At 37.2% G+C, this 16,966-nt stretch overlaps 2 protein-coding genes across 4 annotated transcripts in view; one reads left to right on the top strand and one right to left on the bottom strand.

The window, feature by feature from the left end:
- The window catches only part of RICTOR (RPTOR independent companion of MTOR, complex 2), an 83,863-nt gene extending 77,091 nt beyond the window's left edge, over nucleotides 1-6,772 (top strand). For both annotated transcript variants that reach the window (XM_011966126.1, XM_011966120.1), the window contains 3 exons: nucleotides 119-242; nucleotides 1,732-1,870; nucleotides 2,314-6,772. In XM_011966126.1, coding sequence (XP_011821516.1) covers nucleotides 119-242; nucleotides 1,732-1,870; nucleotides 2,314-2,388 — 338 coding nt within the window. In that variant the 3' untranslated portion in view covers nucleotides 2,389-6,772. The remainder of the gene's footprint in view (nucleotides 1-118; nucleotides 243-1,731; nucleotides 1,871-2,313) is intronic.
- Nucleotides 6,773-8,994: 2,222 nt separating this feature from the next.
- OSMR (oncostatin M receptor) overlaps nucleotides 8,995-16,966 on the bottom strand; it is a 96,948-nt gene continuing 88,976 nt past the window's right edge. Inside the window, exons 16-18 of one of the 2 annotated variants that reach the window (XM_011966154.1) lie at nucleotides 12,648-12,729; nucleotides 12,079-12,151; nucleotides 8,995-11,742 (exon numbers count right to left, since the gene is read on the bottom strand). In XM_011966154.1, coding sequence (XP_011821544.1) covers nucleotides 11,167-11,742; nucleotides 12,079-12,151; nucleotides 12,648-12,729 — 731 coding nt within the window. In that variant the 3' untranslated portion in view covers nucleotides 8,995-11,166. The remainder of the gene's footprint in view (nucleotides 11,743-12,078; nucleotides 12,152-12,647; nucleotides 12,730-16,966) is intronic. The other variant, XM_011966146.1, reaches the window with a different exon arrangement.

Below are 16,966 nucleotides of genomic sequence, written 5' to 3'. Positions count from 1 at the left end.
CATGTGTAATTGATCTCAGTTCTAGGTCTTTAGGTGAAGTTTAAAAATAAATTTCATGATTTTTAATCATTTTTGTTGTGACATAGATAATATTTAACTTCTCCCTGAAATCTTTTAGGTGTTAAAACAATTCCAGATGATACACCAATGTGCCGTATACTCCTTCGCAAAGAAGTTCTAAGATTAGTCATTAATTTGAGTAGTTCAGTTTCAACTAAATGTCATGAGACTGGGCTTTTAACGTGAGTAAACTATGTGCATAAGTATTATTTGTTTATTCTGTTTTTTAAGTTGAGAAAAGATTCTTGAAATACTTCAAAAGTTAGGCTAGTTAACTTACATCAGTAGTTCATCAGTAGTTCTAAACTGCATTGCATACCTGTGTGAGGCTAGATTTTCTTTAATACTTCAACCAAAACAACATATGGCAACAGATCGAATGCAGAAGCGAGTATGAGAATCCAGCTATCTTCTATTAAGCCACACTTTTGAAGAGATCTGCAAAAAATGTAAAATAATGCCACTCTTCTCACTTTTTTACTTTTGGAAAATACAGTTATTTTTATTAAAATATATGTTATTTATGTTAACATGTAGTGGATTTATTTTTAAAATAATTCATGTTAGGAAATTCTCTCAATTTTAACTTCTAATATAGTAGTTAATGGTCACTATAACCCACACAAAAATAAGCTTTTTTGGGTACTCAGTAATTTTTAAGAAAGTCCTGAGACCAAAAAGTTTGAGGAAAGTGGGCTTACATGTAACAAGTCATAATTTCTTGTAACAAGTCATAATTTCTTGGTTTAATTTTTTTCTTATTATTTAAAGCAGTGATTCTCAAAAGGAATGCACCTCAGGGTCTCCTGTAGGGCTTTTTTTTTTTTTTTTTAAGACAGTCTTGCTCTGTTGCCCACGCTGGAGTGCAGTGGGGCATAATCTTGGCTTACTGCAACCTCCGCCTCCCAGGTTCAAGCGATCCTCCTGCCTCAGCCTCCCGAGTAGCTGAGATTACAAGTGTGCGCCACCACACCCAGCTAATTTTTGTATTTTTAGTGGAAACATAGTTTCGCCATGTTAGCCAGGCTGGTCTCAAACTCCTGACCTCAGGTGATCCACCTGCCTCAGCCTCCCAAAGTGCTGGGATAACAGGCAGGAGCCACCATGCCTGGCCAGCTGTAGGGCTTTTTTAAAGAGTGATATAGGTATTGGGGTCCCACATAGGTATCAGGGTCCCACAGCAGACCTCTAGGCCAGGAGCTCTGGGTGTGGGCCCTTAACTGGTCGCCCACCCAACCCACAGCTGATTCTGAGGTGCTCTCCTAGCTAAAAGCTGTTATTTGAAGTATCTGAAGAAATAGCCTGGTCAGGGATGTTAACAACTTAACTTTAAAGATGTATTTCTATTTTAAAACTTAATTTTGAACATATTTTAATCATCCTAGGCTGATAAATACATTTTGCAGTTTCTCACGCCAGTGAAAAAGAATGCTTCAACTTTACGAGAAGTATTCAGGTTTTGATAATCTTTTTTTTTTTTTAAACCCAAACTCAGAATATCTAAGTGTGTGAGAGGAATATTTAATATTTTATATTCTCAAGTCATCACCCCAAGTATGCTGTCTAATCCATACCTGTAGAGAAATATATTTTTAAAGTAAGTGATACCTTGGAGGAAAAATAGATACATCATGATTACAGTTTTCATCACACCATAATCTTTTATTTTAGAATTAAGGAGAAGTATCCTCAAACATTTGATGACATATGCCTTTACTCTGAGGTTTCCCACTTGCTGTCACACTGCACATTCAGACTTCCGTGTCGGAGGTTCATACAAGAATTATTTCAAGATGTACAGTTTCTACAAGTAAGTATGATTAGTACTTCTCAAATTTATCTTTCAAGAATAATTCAGTGTTTGAATTGAATTAAAATACACATTATAGTTGGGTGTGGTGACTCATGCCTACAATCCCAGCACTTTGTGGGGTCAATGCGGGAGAATTGCTTGAGCCCAGGAGTTCAGGACCAGCCTGGGCAGCATAGTGAGACTGAGTCACTACAATTTTTTTTTTTTTTTAAATTAGCCAAGGGTGGTGGCATGTGCCTGTATTCCCAGCTACTTGGGAGGCTGAGGTGGGTGGATCATTTGAGTCCAGGAGTCAGAGGTTGCAGTGAGCAAAGATGGCAACACTGCACTCCATCCTGGGAAGACTGAGCAAGACCCTGTCTCAAAAAAAATTATATATTTATATAAACATGTTATATATTTTTATAAAAGTCTTTAATGATACACCATTTTTTCCCTAGATGCATGAAGAAGCAGAGGCTGTGTTGGCAACACCACCAAAGCAACCTATAGTTGATACATCTGCTGAATCCTGACCTCATATTTATGATGGATATAGATATATACTATATATATTCATATTTGTGGATTTCCTAAAAGCCTCAGAAAATACAACTGACTAGGCAGCAAAGACAGGAGTGTCTTCTGTACACTGTTCCGCAGTTACTGGTACATGAACAGTTGGAACTGCTGACTTTCCTAACCAAAACAACTTCCTTCTCTCCTTTGTTGAGCCTTTTGAGGGGTTCATGATTCATTACCACAGTTTTAAGAGTTTTAGTTACCATTGTAGCAAGAGCCAAGCACTGAATACCTACATAGGTTTTCTATTTTTTTCATTTTAAAAACATAATGACAGTGGAACAATAATGGGATATGCAGAAGCACCCTTCACAAGTTATTTCTGAATTATTTTTAGGGTAAATACACAGATGCCTTGTTTGTTAACTAATTTGTGGAAAGCAGGAATCAGTGTCTCTAAGGCTGCATCCTGTTACCACAATGGGGTGTGCTATAACTGCTGGTATTAGAGAGGGAACTTTGGCCCTTTCACGTTTTTCTTAATGTTTGTAACACTACTTCAGAGGTTTATAACCTCAAAGCAAAAGAAGAGCCTCAACAACCTGGGACGTATAAGTTATTTTTATGTTACTAGACTTGCATAAAGATTCTTGTTTTCCAACTCTTCATTTTGTTGCAATGTGTTATTACAGGATATATGAACCAATTAAGGTTTTTCACTACAGTTCTTGAATAAAATTTAAAAATCATTTTTTATTTTAATTAAAAATATTTCCCATTTATAGAGTGCATATATTTGTAATGGACTTCCACTTTCATCAACTTTCCATCTCATTGCTTTAAACAGGAACTTCAACAAGCACTGTTAGTTTAGACCTAAAGGATAGGAAAGCATTAAATACTACTTTGGATCTCCTGAGGAAAAGATAAGTTTGCTTGCAATTTACACATTCCATGGAGGAAAGAAGAGCCATATTTCCTTTAAAAAAATCATTAATAAAGCTTGTTATTAAGAAAAATTGTAGTGAAAAGCCTTAAGTACCAAATTTTAAAGCAGCAGTAACTTAATTTTTATATCAGTGTTTTTGTTTTGCACAAACTAAATGCAGTGATAGGTGGGTTTATGAGTATATTAATTGCCTTTTTCCATTTGTGAAGTTAAGTAGATGAGGGCAAGGTTTTTGTTTGTTTAATTTGTATATGTCTAAAGATATTTGGAAATTTTTACAGGATTTAAACATATATGCAAATTTGTATATAAAAATAGCATGGCCATCATCATTTGAATGCTTGTAAATGAAAGGATTATCTTTTTTGAGATCTATATATAAATAGAAATAGAAAATCCAGCTGGACTGATTAGGATTCTTTTTTAATTCATTTGTGTATAACATTTTTATTACAATTACACATCAGTTTTGACACAGTCATAGCAACATTAATATTTTCCCATGATGCAGATCCTTTTTGTAATGGGCTTGTTCTTTGAGATCTCTGTAAAGAACCCTGTGAACTAGAAAACATAACTCACAGAGATACTTTTTTAAAAAATTTATTTACTGGCACTGAAAGTTCCAGTTGGGATGAAGCATTTCGTCTCACTACATAACACCTCTTTGACTGCACTTCAGTGAATTGTTCTTATGTGCACTGTGTAGCAACTTACATTATAACAAAGCAGATAAGGGCTGTAAGCTGCTGCTTATGTTGAAAAGTGGTTCTTCAGATTTCCTCTCATAAAATCCAATTGAAGATAATTTTTTTATATTTTATCACTGAACCCAAGTGTTTATTTAAATGTCGACAGTACTTCTAAGAACGTTGCCTGTCATCGTGGTCTTTGGTCTTGGATAACTAAACTGCCTTTCCAGAGAACCAAATGTCAGAGTTACTAGACCAAATAGTGGTTAAAACCTCCAAAGGAAGTAATGTAGTAATCTTATTCATAATGGGATTAACATATTTTAGACATTCGTTTTAAACACTACCTCAGTTACTATAGAGTATAAAATCTGTGGTTTAATCCCTCAAAAGTTAACAGTGATTTTTTTTTTTTTTTTTTGTCTTACACACATACACACCCCTCCCCCACCATCACTATCCCTGTACCCCCACCTTGGTCATCTATCCTGAAATAAGGCTTAGTTAGTATTGGCCTGAATGTTTTGTGGGTTTTTTTTACTGTTACTTTGAAAAATATGTATGTATACATTATCATATTTGCCTATATCACTTACTTTGGGGAGATACTCAGAGCTTTGTGGTTATCAGTATACTAAAAAAAAAAAAAAAGTCTATGCTTAAATTTATAGTGCTATTTGGTTTCTCCATGATTTCGCTGACAGGTCTAATACATTTTCTTTGAGTACTTGTTTGTAAAAAGTAGACTTTATGGTGAAAAATACATGCAGTGCCAAGTGATTAACTTAGGTGTTTAAAAATATTATAGCAGAAGAGGTTAGGAATGATATCAGCAGTAATAGAAATAATTGAGAAAATCATCTATAAATAATAGATATTACAGACTATAGAATACCAAAATAATGTCAATACTGTAGTTTTTAAAGATTTTAGGATTGATCTTAGTCCATATAAATTTGTACTATTGGTAATTATTGAATAATTTGGAGGAATTTGGGCAGTTGTGCTGGTTGTAAACTGTGAATTTCTAATCGTAAAGTGAATTGTTATTTCTAATTGAACTTTTTTTCAAGAACAGATTTCAGCCTCACATACTAAGTAAATACTGATAAATAAGGAAATTAGAAATTTAGTATTCATAATTAAATATGCTCTAAAATTTATTATACTTTTATTTCCTGTTTATTCTTAGGTAGATTGGAGGGGGGAAACAGTCTGTTCTCCCTAATTAAAATTTTTCTAATAACAATTAGCAGAATAAGGACATTCTATATGACAGTGACATTAAAAGAGGCTCTTTGGAAGTATATACATTATTATAATGTAATAATGTGTACAAGTCCTTTGAAATGACAACTTTAATGGATTTCAGCTCTTTTATCTAGAGCTCGAGATAATTAAAGCTGAGTTTTTCAGGGCATATCTATCACAACGGCAAAGTGTTCAACAGTGGGATATCAATGCTTATTTAGATTTTCCTACTGCTATTTATATAAAATGTTATTTCATTCCGTTCAGAGGATGCCTTTTATCCCCACATTAAAGCACAGATCATTAAGCAATAAAAACCAAATTGTCTGTCATTCAAATTATAACTGCAGTTATTTTTGCATGGTAAGAGTGAGGTGCTAATTTTGTGTGAGATGAACTTTGTAAACTACTTTGGGAAATGTTCTTTGGAAGTAAGATTTTTTCCCCTTTAGTCTTATGTTTCCAGTTTTGTCTCAGATTCACAATCCATTAAAACATGGGAAAAAAGAAAAGGTAAAATTGAGAGACTTTTATTAGAAGAGCTGTTTAGAATGAACCAACATTTCAGATTTTCCAAAACATAAGTTAGGAAAAGTCTCCATTGTCTCTGCATTAACAAAATACACTGTTACTATCGTAATCTCAAAAGTGTCATTACAGTGAGAATCTCATGTAAAAGCATACCAGTGAAATTAATAGCAGTGCTTATCAAAGAACACAAATCTGTGAGAATCTTTCTAGGAGCATTGTTTTTTTCTTTCAGTTCCAAGTTCCAGGGTATTTTTCATTCCTAGTAGGTTTATATGACTCACAGAATGTGGACTTTTTTCCTGTTTGAAGTATTTTTGTAATGTAATATCGGATAGCTACACCACAGCATGCATAAATTGCACATTTTGTTTTACTTTCTTTATAGAATATTTAATTTCAAAAATATAATTTATGCCAAAAAAAGCATACCTTTCAATTTTGCTACTTGGTTGATTTAGCACAAAATGCAAAGTCTTGGGGCAGAGAGGGGGAGTGAAAAAAAATTTGTAGGTAATTGTTACAAAAATGCCTGTCAGAAACCCTAAAGCTGCATTGTAAAACAAATGGTGTAAATTAGTTTTGAAAAGTGGTAAGGAATTGTGAAAAAAGTGTCAGACTTAATGCTCTCTAACCACATGATTTTCTTCTTTTTTATTTAGTAATACGCTGCTACATATTTGGAGGTTCTGGTGTTTGTAGGTCACTGAACAGACATTGAAATCTGATTTATATTGTATAACTGTAACATAGAAAGAAAAAGTATTTATATTTTTTCTGTAAGAATATTTCATTGAGTTGTGTATAATTTAAATAAGATTTGTCCCCAAATGGTTTTGCTCACCTTGATTTTTTTTGTTGTGATTCTCTTGTTTTTGTATAATGTGTACAGTTTATGTCAAGGGCATTAAAAGCCTCCTGAAGCATAATCTTATCAAAGGGATACATTGTTAATAAAATGTACTTAAAATTCTTAAACTTTGTCATTGTTTTATTTGAAATATTAAAATAATCAGTGGTCATATGGCCTTGATTTGAGTCCTGTAATGCTGATGCTGACACATGTGACTCCAAGCAAAAGTGACTTTTAGGTACCACAGACATGTAGAGTGGCTGTTACAATATTTTAAAGTAATATTCTTCTTAAACACTTCATAATTAAACATCTTTGTAGTTTTTTAAAATATCTATAGGGATTTGGAAAATAGGTCTTTAGATAGAACAGCTCTGAATTTTTTGAGGAAATAATGTACAATATGAGTGATGATGGTATGACAATGGTGACATCTCTGTGGAAGGTATTTGATGTCTCACACATAAACTGCCCTGATTGAATAAGCTTACCTACAGCTACCTACTGGCAAAAGAGAATACCACAGAAATTACGAATTCTAGAGGATAAAGTTGAGTGTCAAAGTTAGGGTCTGTTAATAAAATATGGTAAAATGTATATCTCACTTCAAGAAACATTTTGGACAGTTTGGCAAATTTCTGTACATTTTTCCCAATGTCTTCCACTGTATATGTCATTGAAAATATAGTTGGCCCCAAAATAAACTAAAAAGCATACTTACAAATTCATCATGCCGCTGATCTTTTAAAAAAGTCCTAATGCAGCGGAACTTGGAAAACACTGTTTCATTTTTAAAACTCTTTAGTATATAAAATACTCAAAAATACAGTACTAGTTCGGTATTGATTTTAAGAAACTAAAATATACTAAAACTTCCCTTAATGCTTAGAGGAATAAAACAACTATGCTTTCAAATTGAAGATACCTATTGTGTTGTAAACATCTTAACTGAAAGTTCTGAAAACTCTCTTCTACTGTTTCTCTCTTCCAGAGTTTTAAAATTTCTACTTTATGCAGAGTGCTTTAACATGCTTTGTAAATTCGAGATGAAAGCTTATTTTTTTTTTTTTTTTTTTTTTTTTTTGAGACGGAGTCTCGCTCTGTCGCCCAGGCTGGAGTGCAGTGGCCGGATCTCAGCTCACTGCAAGCTCCGCCTCCCGGGTTTACGCCATTCTCCTGCCTCAGGCTCCCGAGTAGCTGGGACTGCAGGCGCCCGCCACCTCGCCCGGCTAGTTTTTTAATATTTTTTTAGTAGAGACGGGGTTTCACGGGGTTAGCCAGGATGGTCTCGATCTCCTGACCTCGTGATCCGCCCGTCTCGGCCTCCCAAAGTGCTCGGATTACAGGTTTGAGCCACCGCGCCCGGCCTGAAAGCTTATCTTTCAACAGAACTCTTACAAGTGTTAATAAGGTATTAAGTCTTGATGTTCTTAATCAGTACACACTCTAGTAGGTAACAAGGTTGACCCTAATTAGTTTGGGTTAGGTGTTTGAATGTAGGAAGCGTTTCAGCAGTCGTACTGTTGTGTGAAGAGGTCCCAACTCCCATCCTGAATTGTTGAGGTCCCCCGCACACAGGTGAGGACCGTGCACAGGCTGATGCAGGATTTAAAGGCCATTAATGCCAGTGCCGTCCACCACTCAAATATCCTATTTTTAAGGAATTACTACTGTGATTTTAGGTGCAATTTTTAACAATTAGTATGACTATATTAGAAAAAGTAGAGCTTAGAGAACTCAGATATTTACATGAAATCATGATACCATGATTCGCGTCAAAACGTGAGGAGAGTGAACAGAGGTATGGATGGAGCTGAAACAGTCATGGGTAGTGGCCATTGGGACTGGTGGTGATACATAGTGGTTTATTAAACTTCTACTTTTGTGTATATTTGAAATTCTCCATTTTTCTGACACATGAATATGTATTTCAAAGTTTCTGAATAACACTTCCTAAAGCCATGTTAAGATGGCATATAGTATTGAAAACTAAGGTTTTGAACATGAATTTATTTGGTTATGACCATTGGAGAAGAAATGTTTACAGTCAAGACTATAGGTCATAGTGATATTATGAAGACAAACGTTACATAGCCCAGCATTTCCTATTGACATGTTGTTGTATTTCAGAAAGACTTCATTTGATTTAGGCCAGTGATCCTCAAAGTTTAGTGTGTAGATGAATGCCTGGGAACTGATGAAAAATAGATTCCAGGTCCATGCCCCAGAGATTCTGATTAAGAGGTTTGTAGTCATACCCAGGAATTTACATTTTTATTTAGTAAGTTCATGAGGTGATGTATCTAATTACTAGATTTTCATTTCATTGAGGGAGGTAAAACAATGTGATGATGAAATATTTTAATTAAGGTTTATTTCAGTATTAAAAATGACTTCAAGGTTTTGTGTGAATTATTTTTTAAACAAAACTATATGAAAAATATGTACAAATCAGTAACCAATGTCATTGACATTTTTGTGAACAAGTTTCAAATGAAAAATGTAATCCCATCATAACAAAGGTACATAAATAAATAAATGCTGACAATACTGGCCCTAAAGTCTAACACAACTGTTAGACTAATCAGGATAACCACTTTCTACTACATGAGGAGCACATAATCAATGTTTCCAGCAAAAGGCAAATACTGGTTTGTGTAGGTTTATTTAGGTCAGTTGACAGCCACATTATTTTGAGGTGTGGCTACTTGTTTCTCTTCATAGTGTTGAAGGGCACAGTGCAAGGCATTGGGCACCAGAGGCATAAGCATAGGCAGAGCCATTTCTACCATGCTGACGGCAGGCAGGAAGACAAAAAGGAACCCCTTTCGTGCTTGTTTGGAAATGTGACGGCTAGGTGCAGTGGCTCACGCCTGTAATCCCAGCACTTTGGGAGGCTGAGGTGGGCGGATCACCTGAGGTCAGGAGTTCCAGACCAGCCTGACCAACATGGTGAAACCCCATCTCTACTAAAGATACAAAATTAGCTGGGTGTGGTGGTGCATGCCTGTAATCAGAACTACTCGGGAGGCTGAGGCACGAGAACTGCTTGAACCTGGGAGGCGGAGGTTGCAGTGAGCCGAAGTTGCATCATTGCACTCCAGCCTGGGCAACAAAAGCAAAATTCCATCTCAAAAAATAAAAAATAAATGTGACCAATGTGACAAATAGGCTGGACATGGTGGCTCACACCTGTAATCCTAGCACTTGGGGAAGCTGAGGCAGGTGGATCACCTGAGGTCAGGAGTTCGAGACCAGCCTGGCCAACATGGTAAAACCCTGTCTCTACTAAAAATATAAAAACTAGCCAGGTGTGGTAGTGTGCACCCGGAGTCCTAGGTGCTCCGGAGGCTGGGCAGGAGAACTGTTTGAATCCGGGAGGCGGAAGCTGCAGTGAGCTGAGATTGCACCAAGAGAACCAACATGTACTAAAATACCAGTTGTGTACCAGGTGCTTTGCATATATTAGTTTGGAATGTATTGGTTCAGAGGAGACAAAGTTGCTCCAAAGCCAACATGGAATTTCCCACTCCATAGAACTTTTTAGTTATATCTAAATTATGTCCAACAATGGGTTTCATTTTACCATTTTAGCATAATATGACTATAACTGTGACAGAGTTATCTTGGCCCAGACAACGTAGTGCAGAGTCCAAAGCATGCCAAGTGAAAACAGGCTGTTTATAGCCAGTTCTTGAAAGGAAAGGAACCAAACACTGAATGGAATTACGTGATATACTTTCCTTTTTATGTTCTGAGGTAGTCATCAAAAATTACGGTAGAATACTGATGTCTATGGAGCAGATGTACAACTGACAGTAAGTCAGAAGTTACTTGCCAATCCCATTCTTTCACTGTAGTAAGCTTGACAGAAGAATTGTGGAAATCTTGTTGATTGATCACACATTTTACATATTAGATTAGATCTATACCCCCCGCCCCACCCACAGAGTTAATTTTACTGTGTCCGTGAACTATAGATTCTTATCCGTTCAAGGTAAGTCTAAAATCTGTCCTGGCCTCAGACACCTGAGTTTTTTTCATTCAATACGCTCAGTAAATTTACATTGACAATTTATGCTGTAGTAATAAGTCTCCTGTGGCCTTTATTAAAGCCTTCAATCTAAGAATTGCTTTTAATGGAAATATTTCCTCAGTAAAAAATGAACTTCTAGGCCCACAGCCACCCTGTACAGTACTGAGTGGGAGTCTGTAGAGTGGTTAATACATATCCTTGTGTCAAGCTCAAGTCTCCTGTTCTAAAGGTGAGCCTGGAACAAACAGCAGCAAGGTAAGCATGCTCCCATGATCCTGCCATTTCTAGGGCAAGCCTGCTCCAATGGGGAGTGTTAAGTTCCATAGCTTCTGGCCTTTAACCTAGCCAGATTGTAGTGGTCTTACATAAACCAGACCTGCAAATCATACTGGGATTAAGAACCAAGGCCACTGATGATGAGAGGGTGCCAGCTCTGCTCTTCGTAATGTCTGTGTAGCATAAGGTATGAAATCGGCATGCTGGTTAGCGGTAGTGTTCACCTGGATCTAAAAGGGTAATTGAGGAAAGGCTGCTATTCTCGGTCGGGGGAGGCAGGGCAAGACGCAGGGGGACTGCCATTTGCATTTTATACTCTGAACAGTGTGGTGGCTCCACTGGGTTTGTTGGGAGACTGTCCTTGTCTCCAGACATGGGTGAAGCCAACTGGGACACATAATTCAAACTTGTTTCTCCAGCTGGGACTTCTCCCAGGGAGTTCATGTAGTTTTTTTCTAGCGCCTTTAGTACATTTTCAGGTGAGGTCATTAGTCCCAGCATACTTGGTGGGGCTTTGGGGGGTACTGGAACATGGCCACAAGAGCCAGCGTCAGAAGCTGCCTGGTTGTAGGTAAAGTTCTCAAAACAGATGCAGGGGCCAGGGCCAGAGTGATTCTTTTCTGTTGGAAGGAGATAAAGGTAGTTAGGCTTAGTCAACTCAGTTTCTGTGAGTGACTTCCTAGTGCCTAGGAGCTGTATCTTTGTCCCTTCTGGCTTGCTTACAACTTCAATAGCATCTGGGATACAGTCACTGACATTCATTATTGTTAGGTGAGGGTTCTCCTAGAAAGGAAACAAAAATATGTAAATATAGACATTTGTGTGCATGCATACATGCATCAAAGTAGATTAAGCGTGTGAAATACACTTAGAGCTTCAATGTTGTTTATGTTCCTTCCTGGTCACAAGTAACCTGGAGGTGAAGTTGAAAACCAAAAGACGTCCCCTGACAGAAGAAATCAAAGCTCCAATCACCTATTTCATGGCTATGGGTATAAAGGTGGCTTTTACTGTGCTATATTTTCCTGAGGAGCTCTAGGAAAGTAGGATTCTGACAGCCCCCACTCTGGGTTAGTCCTTAATAGGTGTATGATACACATACAATTTGCCAACATTTACCTTGAATTTTATTAACGACAGGATGCTGCTCTTGTAAGGGTCAGGGATGTCAGGATAACACGTCTCCTTGATCCTAGAAAAAAAAATGGAAAATGAGACTGAATTTCACGGTACAGTGGACTAGTTAAGAGCAAGAACTCTGGAGTCAGATTCCTGGCTTCTAATCCTTGCATTGTAACTTACTAAGCAAGTTACTTGGTTCTTCCATGCTTTAATTTCTTATCGGCTAAATGGAGATAATTATGGTACTTAGAGTGTCCTCATGAAGATTAAATGAATTAATTGATAAAGCACTTAGAACACTGCCAAACATCTAGTAAGATGTAAATATTAGCTACTGCTGTTGAAAAAATTCTGTGGTCTATGTTAAATGGTGATTAGTTTCCTCATATAGTCACCTGGAGAGCAAAACAGTGAAATAAAGTACATATTCTCACCCCAGCCTCTTTTGTCCTTTTCATTTTCTGTATGTTGTTTCGTATTACTCAATGTCATTTCTATCTTACTAAATCTCTTTCCAGATTTTTCTCTTACCCTCTTCTTGGATAGAACCTTCCTCACACACTTACCACTGACTTTTCAAGTAGCACACGATCATGATGAGCAAGACGCAGAAAACCATGGGCAGTAGGATACGAATCAACATGGAGGCTGAACAAGGAAAAACAAAGGGACATTTTTAATAAGTACTTTTCCCTTCCTCAAAGGAATAAAATTAAGTTTATGATTGAGAGTAATTTTACATGTTTATTATTTCTCAAATTATGTATGCAAGTTGTAATATGAGTTCTGCCTGACTTCAGGGGAAAAGCCAACCAACCAACTAGCCAACCGACACAGGAAGCCATTTGCCATCAACAGTGTGTGACTCACATTTGTTACCTCTTCTGATAGATTGCATTGTGACTTGCTGTATTAAAATTATGCTTTTCCACTCCTGCCAAAACTTCATAGTAGGTGAGAACACTTTCCTGCCCCTTGACTTGGGGCTCACCCATGTGCACTGGCTTGACCAATGGGCTGTTGGTAATTGTAATGTAACTAAGTGTTTTACATGTGCATGTACACATTGGCTTGCGCTCTTGTGTTCCTCACCATGAGAAGCGTGTGCCTCAGGTAGCTGCTGCGACTTTAGCCTTAGCCCTAGAATGAAGATGCGTGAAACAAACCTGAACATGACTGAAGCTTAGAGTCCAGCTTACCACAGCCTAGATCAGCCAAGTCTCAGCTGACCTGTAAACCCATAAGCATAAAAAGAAATATTTGTTCTTGTATGCCACGGAGCTTTTGAGGGTGTTTGTTACACATCAAAAATTGGCTGGTGCACTCCTTCTAGTTAGCCTCAGATTACCTAAATATGTCTTAATCTGGGAAAATGATTATGTTTATTTCTCCAATATGTCAACTGGTGCTTCATTTATTTCAAATGACCATTGTGAAATCTGTTAGAATAAAAATGGAATCACTAATGAATGGTAGGAAACCCTGACAAATAGAGCTGGGAAGGTCATGCAGATAACAAAAACCACTACGAAAACCACAACCTTGCACAAAGGCCATCACAACCTTACACACACACACACAATGCTTCTGCAAGGACATCTTCCCATTAAACCTTGAACTGGCATCACCCTTGTTATTCATCTTTGTAGTCAAGCATAATTATTTCAAAGCAATTATATAATCCTCCTCATTTTTTTTTCCTTTAAAAACTTTTGTCTTCCTTTACCTCCCTGAATATGCACATAGTTTACTATAGTTTATTTTGGCATAAGTATTTCCACTGAAATTCTCAGTCCCAAATAAACATCTTTTCTTTTAGAGAGTGTCTCTCTCTTATTAGACTGACACCATCTTCCTGTTCCCATTGCTTGCAATTTCCACCAAATAATAATTCAGCTGGGTTGGTAAACATCCCTTTTCACAAAAGTAAATTGCTCAGGGAGGATCTAGGGGGTTAAGTTACTGAACATATGATTCTGTTCAATCCATTTGCCCCCTCTGCCCTCCCCATGCTCCACCCCACACCTAGCTGCCCTGGAAGAAATGGGGCTTGATTTGGGGACAGTGGTGTGGCAGATAATGTTGGAGTTTTGTAAAGAAAGGTGGCCCTGGGTAGATGCACAAGCCTGTGCTATGAGGCAACACAGGGTTCTAGGGAAAAGGACCCAGAAAGGTAAGAGAGGGCCAAAACAACTGACCTAAAATTAACCCTGACCCCAGAAAAAGGGGAAGGAAACTCTCTTTATGAATCTTACTATGGTAAACTTTGCTCTCAAGAACAGTACTTTTGATGATGTAAACCAAAAAGTATCTGAGGCAGGTCTCCATCAATTTAGAAGTTTCTTTTGCCAAGGTGAAGGACATGACTGGAAGAAATAAACAGAATCACAGAAACATTATGTAGTCTGTGTCTTCCTCCAAAGATAATGTTGAGGGCTTCAATAATGCTGAGGGCTTCAATTTAAAGGGGAAAAGTGGGCTGGAATGAGAAAGGGCTGGAGGAAAAGTGGGCTGGAGGAGGGAGGGTATGATTATCCACATGTCACAAGAGAAAAGGAGGAGACAGAAGAATAGTTAATTATGTATTCATCTCCCAGGAGAGGCTACGATAAGATAAGGCAAACACAGAGTAGCTACCTGTGGAGATATTTAAGCTTTTACTGTACCTGTCTGCTTAGAAGCAAAAGGAAAGGCAGCTTCTTGCATGAACCAGCTTTCAGCGTATTTTTTTCCCTTGCATAGTGAATTTTATGTTCTGTTCACAATCACTGTACTAGTACACGTCTTTAGGTATTTCTTTAGGGTTTATGTAGGCATTTGGGGGGCATATATACCTAGGAATGAAGGTTCTCACATCTAAGGTATATATATACTCATTTTAGAAGATACTACCAAGGAATTTTCCAAAACTGCTTGTACCAATTTACTCCCATCAGCAAGGTATGGAAGTTCCAGTTCTTCTACATCCTCATCAACACTTGGTATTTTTCATCTTTTACATTTCAGCTATTTTCAGGCTAATTTTAAACACAAACTTTCGGAACATAATCTACTTCCATACTCAGGATTTAAAAATGATTCAAGTAGTGCCTATTAAATTCAGAAGGAAATGTAGTGCCAAATGTCCAAATATAAAAACACAAATTACAGTTGGTTTGGACACCCTGTATGTTTAAACAAACTGCTTACCCTCTCTGTGCCTCATTATCTCTATTTAGTAACCTAGTCTCCTGATCAGAGAAAAAGTTAACAAACCAATTTACAAAGAGAAAGGATTATTTTGAAAAATACCAACAGAATAAATATTTATTCACTACTTTGCAATTTCAGTATTACATTAATTTTTTGCATTTCTATTTTTTGTTTTTGCTGTTTAATCATTCTAGCCTCATTGCAGTAGATACAGGTATTTTTTATTCCCATCTAACAAGATCTGAGGTACAGTTAATTGGATGCTAGTCACATAATATTCTACCTATTTTTTTTTAAAGTAAAATCTCAGGAAAGTAGAAAAAAGTTGGAAATATTTTCTACTTTCTATTTCAAATATTTTATTTCAAATAATAATATAATCAGTAGTCACAAGCCAAGCCAGGGCTAATGAAGTTTAACATAAGGGAGATGAATGAAACTTAGAAAATAAATATTTAAAGATAAGTGTGTGTGTGTGTGTGTGTGTGTGTGTGTGTGTACCAACCAAGTAAATTACAAAGGTAGAATAAAACTAACCTGAAAATAAATTTAAAATTAACTCCAAAATGCCAAGAGTGCTCAAGTAATGTAAATCATTGACACATCTTAATCAGATAAGGGGTTCTGGATTTTGGCTTGGAGACCTAGGGACATGTTTCAGTGTAGTAGTCAACATGCAGTCAGCACCACAACCTGTCTGATACTGTTTGGCTGTGTCCCCACCCAAATTTCATCTTGAACTGTAGCTCCCATAATCCCCACGTGTCATGGGAGGGACCTGGTGGGAGGTAATTGAATCATGGGGGTGGCTACCCCATGCTGCTGTTCTTGTGATAGTGAGTGAGTTCTCACAAGATCTGATGGTTTTATAAGGGGCTTTTCCCCCTTTGCTCGGCACTTCTCTCTCCTGCTGCCATGTGAAGAAGGATGTGTTTGCTTCCCCTTCTGCCATAATTATAAGTTTCCTGAGGCTTCCTCAGCCATGCAGAACCATGAGCCACTTAAACCTCTTTCCTTTATAAATTACCCAGTCTCAGGCAGTTCTTTAAGGCAGTGGAGAATGGACTGATGCAGTAAATTGGTACTGAGATACCTTATAAGGTATCTGAAAATGTGGAAGCGACTTTGGAACTGGGTATCAGGCAGAGACTGGAACAGTTTGGAGGGCTCAGAAGAAGAGAGGACGATGTGGGAAAGTTTGGAACTTCTTAGAGACTTGGAGGGATCAGAAGACAGGAAGATGTTGGAAAGTTTGGAACTTCTTAGAGGTTTGTTGAATGGACATGACCAAAATGCTGATAATGATAAGGACAATGAAGTCCAGGTTGAGGTGGAAGTCCAGGTTCAGATGGAGATGAGGAACTTGTTAGGAACTGGAGCAAAGGTGATTCTTGTTATGCTTTAGCAAAGAGACTGGTGGCATTTTGCCCCTGCCCTAGAGCTCTGTGGAATGTTGAACTTGAGACAGATGATTTAGGGTATCTGGCAGAAGAAATTTCTATGCAGCAAAACATTCAAGAGGAAGCAGAGCAAAAAAGTTTAGAAAATTTGCAGCCTGATAATGCAATACTAAAAAAAAAACCATTTTTTGAAGAGAAATTCAAGCCAGCTGCAGAAATATTCATAAATAATGCATATATACAGCCACACGTATCTGAACAAGATGCCAAATGTTAATCATTAAGGCAATGGA

Source organism: Mandrillus leucophaeus, unplaced genomic scaffold, assembly GCF_000951045.1.
Source record: "Mandrillus leucophaeus isolate KB7577 unplaced genomic scaffold, Mleu.le_1.0 Scaffold119, whole genome shotgun sequence".
Classification (NCBI taxonomy): Eukaryota; Metazoa; Chordata; class Mammalia; order Primates; family Cercopithecidae; genus Mandrillus; species Mandrillus leucophaeus.
Note: the sequence above shows the minus strand (reverse complement) of the source record. Positions and strands in the feature narration are given on the sequence as shown.